At 40.0% G+C, this 6,670-nt stretch overlaps 1 protein-coding gene across 1 annotated transcript in view; it reads left to right on the forward strand.

Moving 5' to 3' along the window:
* slc35a2 (solute carrier family 35 member 2) overlaps positions 1-5,827 on the forward strand; it is a 29,212-nt gene extending 23,385 nt beyond the window's left edge. Inside the window, exon 5 of the mRNA XM_062998790.1 lies at positions 5,276-5,827. Coding sequence (XP_062854860.1) covers positions 5,276-5,303 — 28 coding nt within the window. The 3' untranslated portion in view covers positions 5,304-5,827. The remainder of the gene's footprint in view (positions 1-5,275) is intronic.
* Positions 5,828-6,670: the final 843 nt, after the last annotated feature.

Consider the following 6,670-nt stretch of genomic DNA (forward strand, 5'->3'; position numbering starts at 1 on the left):
TGATAATGCTTATTTCAAAAACACGTTGGTTTTTTAATGCAGTGATGCCTGAAGGGATTAAAGACCACTGGCATTCAATAATGGGTTTTGGCCTTGCATGTAATGCTTTTTGTTTTTTTTTAATGCATTTTCTCCCCATTTTCCTCCCGATTTAGCGCACTCATTTTTGTCTTCTGCTGCTACCAGAGATACCAGATTGCATCCGAGGAGAGCACCTCGCTGTACACGCCTCTTCCGACACGTGCACAGCCCTCCTACTCCTGCCCCTGCTTTCTGCACAGGCATCTCCTGCGCCAATCAGGGTCCCTACACAGCGTATGAAGACCCACCCATCAACACATAGTCCGGCCCCCCACCCTGCAGATACGGTGGCCAATTAGTATCTGCTGCAGGCACTGCCAATTATGCCCGCTAGATGGCGCCCAGCTGACCGGAGGCAACACCGAGTTTCGAACCGAGGAGTTCAGAAACTCTGTGCTAGCGTGCAAGTGAAATATCCCGCTGCGCCACCTTTTTTGGAATTTAATTTCTATACTAATTATATGGAATTTTAGGGTCTTGCAGTATACAAGGATTGTTCTTTTTTCCATTTGATAGAAAATTATTAATATACACAAACATACATGATTCTACCGCTACCTGTCGATTGTACAACAAGACATTTGCGTTAAATATAGTATCTAATGTGCTAAATTTTTTCTTTGGAATACTGGTCCTAGCACCTAAGACCAGGATAAAAATGTAAATCAAGGCAAAATAAAACAAATCCTCAAGTTATAAAAGGTCTAAAAGAGCGGCATCTAAAGAATGACCTATATGGACACTTGACAAGGACTATAGACTAAAATATAAGAAGTGATTATAACCACTGTGTAAGCACGGCGTAAAACATAAACATGAATAAATACATAAACTGGTCCTAGCAGTCCTAACATTCATAGTTAGGGTAACTCCTTCAAAATACAAGTGATTGGGGCGTATCTGTTAGCACGTTCTGTTTATAATGATGTATGATAATCAGCATTATTGTTGGTATTATTGTGTTTTCAATGATTTAACTTTTTTATTTTTGACCTATATGCTGTTTTTCCTAAAGCTACTTGGCTTAGTGAATCAGGTCCTGGATGCTTGTCAGGAGGAAGAAAGCTGACCTTTATTTGCAAAATTTGCAAAGAGGTTGCAAAGTGGGACATTTTCAGTTTATATAAAAGAAAATAAAAAGAAGTGAAAATGTCCTCTCCTTTGTAACAGTGGCTGTATTGTTTTAACTAACACTCACTCTGCAACTGCATGTGTAGGTACGGATGACAAATTTCCAATCATTCTTTGTCAAATATTTACAATCCATACCGCACATGTGGCAGTGGATATCACATTCTGAATTTCTGTTTCTCCACCATGTGTCTGGAATGATGATGGATTTGTAAATACTCTGTAAAGAAAAAGAGCCTTTGATGGCTATGTTACTTTTATTGGCCTCCTTCTTGAGGCTTACAATAAAAATCATAGTGATCACGTTTCTTATCTGAGCCTCAGAATCACTGTGTCTTTATGTTTAGTTTAAAATGACATACAAATGACTACAGGTAGGGCTGTCACAGCAACCGTAATATTTTTAATAATGTTTGAAAAATAATAATAATAATAATTACATTTGTATGCAAATGCCCCCTTGTGGAGGCTTTATGTTACATTTTGTAAATCACAGAGAGAGTTATGCCTAGTTCACTACACGATTTTTGGCCTGATATTCGCTCACTGACTTATCGCCGCTAGATGTGGCAGCTCGGAGGCGACTCAGCGTTCGCTCAGGGCTCAAATCGGCTCTCAATTGCTACAGTATGTGTGAATTGTTCAACAACTCGATCCGAGCAGCTCGCCAAGCGACTCAAGAAAAAAAATCTACTATGTTAAATATCTGGACCATTCGGCCACTCCAAATCCTGTAGTGTGAAAGGCGTTGCGAGCGGGTTGCAAGCGGCAGCGAGTGCTATGTTGAACCACAGCCAATGAGAACGTCAGATACGGGGTGAGGGGAAACCCGGGGGAGGAGTGTCAAGACGTAGGACAGGGGCATAAACAGTATCTGTGATCTTATCGTCCATGCCAAACCATAACACCCACGCTGCATTGCAAAAAATATTTATTAACCTCCAACTCATTACTGAACAGACAATCCCTGCTGATCACGTAGCCCAATCCACTCGAATTCATTTATTTTTCCTACTTGCTTTTACTCACTAACAACTTTGATCACTCGCTTCATTCAGACGTGCATTTTTGGACGTGGTATCATTAAACCCCTCGTCACTTCTCGTGTGTGTTTTCGTGACAAAACGTAGTTTGGGAGAGCAGACGGACTCATCTGCGATTCCTCCTGATGGTGGATCATGTAGTGTGTGACCCCCTATCTCCAATAAGCTGTGTAGTGTGAAATCCACAATGACTTAATAGACTGATTGCAAGAGATCCAGCTGTGTAGTGTGAACTGTACAGTGATCTGAACAGCTGGAAAGTCGTGTAGTGTGAACTTGGCATAAGATGCATTGCTTGTGTGGCCCGGTTAGCATGAAAAATCATAGACAAAATGTGGGATCCATAAATATAATGTGAAAAACCCTGGTCTAAAGGTTGTACAAGGGGTGCTTGGAAGAAAATAAAAATTGTACAATCGAATTAATGTTGAAATAATTAGAATGTACTTAGAACCAACAATTAATCTGAGATTTGGAACCGCCTGCTTAATACATTATATTTTGTTGCTGTGGCTATTAAGTAATACCATGCTGAAATGCTGAAATAGGAAAGGTCCATGTCCATATTGTTACAAGCTTCTGTGGATTGTATTTTGCAACAAATGACTAACATTCCATTACTGTACATACATGAAATAGGTATATTTCAATTAATATACCAGATGATTTCTAAAGGAAAAAATGTAGCCTGGTACAGTGGAAGCTGTATAAAAATGTCCTTAAAAAAGACCTACTGTAGCTGAAGATTTTACTTTTTTCTTGGTGCAGTGCCCCATGTGCACATACACAAAGATACACGTGTGGTAAAAAGCGCAGAAGTAAAAGCAATTCTGACAAAACGTCATTGTTTTCCTGTAGGTAAATGTCCAAATCATCTTCAAAGTAGGAACTCCTAGCCACTTGTGGCACAGGACGTGTGTTTTGTCAGATAAAGCTTAGAAAATGACTGTAGTATTGTAGTAATTCTATCGGCAGTTATAGTAGATACATAGAAATCGAAACAGTGACAGTCCTACCTACATCATGTAGTATCATCTGAAGAATTACTAGTGGAACCTGACTGATTCCAGGTAAGCATTAAAAGTTTATCACATACCGCCTTAGCCATAAACACCATTTATGAGAATCAGTTTAATAAGACCTCTGAGCAGGTATTTAGATGGCACAGCAGTAAACTGCACTAGCCCACTACCACTGGGATCCAGGGTTCGAATCCACAGCATTGCTGTCAGTCAGTTGGGTGTCTACATACAGACATGACTGGCTATGTCTGAGTAGGGGGGTGACCAAGGCATTGTGATGGATTGGCGCCCTGTTCAGGGTGTGTTACTGCATTGCTCTTAGTGATTCTGGAGAAACCGGGCGTGAAAAGAAATACCTCTGAGCCAAGAGTCGAGAGAGGCTTTATTGTCATTTTATATATAGCAGCAGAGATATTCAATTAAAAAGTGAGGTGTGTAAATTCAGTTTAAAAGGCCTGGGCAGTTTGTTTCTCTGGTTAGTTGAATCCGGCCAGGACAGCTAATACAACTTTAATGCATCTGAAGGTTAAGGGCATTGCTGATTAGTCGTCTATACATTAAACATTCAGCAGCCTTCCAGAACTAAAGCTGTTCACTGTGACTTTAGAATCTCTATGCTAGTCAGAGGTTCTTAGCTTTTTTTTGGGCAAAATGAACTACAATCCAACAAGTGTGCAAAATAAATGTGTTAACAATTGGAACAGGTTTATCAATAAATACATTTTGTTGCTGTTGCAAAGAGCATAACTGCAAATTAGATGTGCTCTAAAGGAAGCAAAAAGACAAAAGTGGTTACTTTTTAAAAATTAGACGGTGCAGCGGTAAAACACGCTAACACACCAGAGCTGACATTTCGAACTTGTTGAAACAACAATTGGCTGTTGTTCTAGAGCAGGACGGGACCTGATAACTGCATCAGCCTCTGCTGGCTGAGTGATGGTGCCTGCACAGAGACGGGGGATAATGCATTGATCAGAGCGTGTCTCTCTGCACGCAAAGCAGATCCGCATATGAACTCACCTTGTGCAGGTGAAAAGATGCAGTCGTCTAATTGACACCTGTCGGAGGGGGCGTGTGTCAGTCTCGGCTCTCCTCAACCAGGGTGGAGATCAACATCAGTAGAGAGAAGGCATAATGCAATCGGGTAATTGGATACGATTCGATTGGGAGGAAAAACTGGGGAAAAATGCAAATAAATAAAAAATTAGACAATGGGGCAATGCCAAGCTATTGTCCAGGATTAAAGCTTGTATGTAACACAGGGGCTTGTAGTCTTTATATGGTCAGTGACTCAATTTTAAGGGTTTGTGTTTGTGGAGCGTCAGATGAACGGCTTTCTTGCCAACGTTGAATTTAGAAGGGGGAGTCACATGGAGCTTGGCGTGGCTCTCCGTATGCAATATGGCTCTGTGTGGGAACCCAACACTGACAGGTGATAAAAAGCAACTGCAGATCGGACACATGTTTGAGCGGGTGTGTGGTGGAAATGACTAGATCCTGGTCAGGGTAACAGTGGGTCCGATTTCATCTGGAATTTATAGGGGCAAGGCAGGAACACACCCTGGACAGGGTGCCAAACCATCACAGGCCTTGTCTATTTCAACCGTATCAGATATAGCCAATCATACTTGTGTAGATGCACAGCTGGTCTATAGAGTCTTAATGATGTGATGATGGGCTAGTGTAACAGATCGCTGCGCCACCCGAGCTCTCTCATTAGTGTCATCAACTTTATAAACTGGTTAACTGGTTATACATGTGAAAAAGGCTAAAGGCTAAGGTGGTTATAAGTTCTATAACCACCTGATTGAACAGAGGGATGTAAAAGTAATGTGTGCATACTTTTATGTAAGCAAATGCTGAACATATAACAGGGTTTTCTTAACACTGACCTAATGCAGTTGGATAGAAAACCTGTCAATTGTCATTAATGGTTTTAACCTTGATTTAACTCTTTGTTATTTTTTCTTAACACATTTTTTTCTCTTTTTGTTGCAGGAATCAAGAGAAAGAAAAAGGAAGCTAAATGTAGAAGCTTATCCATGAAAAAATGGATGGACCATGGACCAAGATTAGCCTTAAGAATTATTTCCTAGAATGTGACTTATATATACCAATGGTATTCAATTTACATCATTATTTTTATGAAACACTACAATGTAATAGGAAAACTATTTTCTGAAAAACTACATGGCCAAAAGTATGTGGGCACCTTCTTATGAGTTTTTGTGGCTGTTCAGCCACACCCATTGATAGCAGGGTCACACAGTCATGCATTCTTAGTAGACAAATGTTATGAAAATAACCTGGCTAGTTCTCGATAGCTAGATATTAGATGGCATGAAAAAGCTTTGTTTTTTCCTTTGCATGATGTCCTGGGAGAGTTATTGCTTACTGGTCCTGTATGCTGTTTATGCCACACTGGTGCTTTGCTAAGTCAAAAATGAGATTTAATTCCTATTTTAAGTGCCGTTCACCAATTTTCTTTTGACAACGGAGATGAAAAGCTGATAGGTCTGAAGACTGGCATTGACAGTAAATTGAGTATCTGCTATTTATAAACAATAAAAATAAAACAATTAGATAATAAAAAATAAACAAATGTATCTATCTTGTCCAGGCTTGGAGATCTCTCACATCCTCAACAAAATTTAATCCATTAGTGTTATGAAATAAAACAAACTACACCGTTTCCCGTTCAGCCACAGATGTTCTCTTCAAAATCCAGCAGGTTTTTTAATAAGCGCGCTTTGGTTTTTAATCATCTAAAAACTTGACAGAACTTTAATGGACAATCTCAACCAAACACAGCGTCAATTCTAATTGGTCCATCGCGTTTGATTGACATCCACATCTTTCAATTGTAGACACTTTTGATGACACACCGTAAAACAGTGTTTTTGGTTGTGGCAGTAGTAGATGATTTTTTTTAATGCTAAAAGTTTAAGTAGATCAGTGTGGTTTAATTTCTGAATGGCCTTATTTACATGTTATGTAAACATGTTATGTAAAGTGTTATTTACATTAAGCAACATTAAGGATCGGATCGAATTACACGTTTTTTTCCTTCCGATATCCGATCCAGTGATTTGTTCCAATATCGGACCGATACCGAGTAATAAAAGCCGAGTCTTAATAAAAGATAATAGGCGCTCAGGTGGAGCAGTAAAACACACAAACTCGTCTGTTCTAAACTCAGCTCTGCCATCAGGCAGGCTGGGCGCCTACACAAGCAATGATTGGCTGTTTTTCTGGAAGGGTGCTGGACAGGACCTCATAACTGATGCAATTACGACCTCTGCTGGCTGATTGATGGCGCCTGCACAGAGTCGAGGGATAATGAGGATTAGGGTGTGTCTCTCCGTACACATAGCTGATCCACATGTGAACTCG

This window comes from Trichomycterus rosablanca, chromosome 7 (genome assembly GCF_030014385.1).
Source record: "Trichomycterus rosablanca isolate fTriRos1 chromosome 7, fTriRos1.hap1, whole genome shotgun sequence".
In the NCBI taxonomy this organism is placed as follows: domain Eukaryota; kingdom Metazoa; phylum Chordata; class Actinopteri; order Siluriformes; family Trichomycteridae; genus Trichomycterus; species Trichomycterus rosablanca.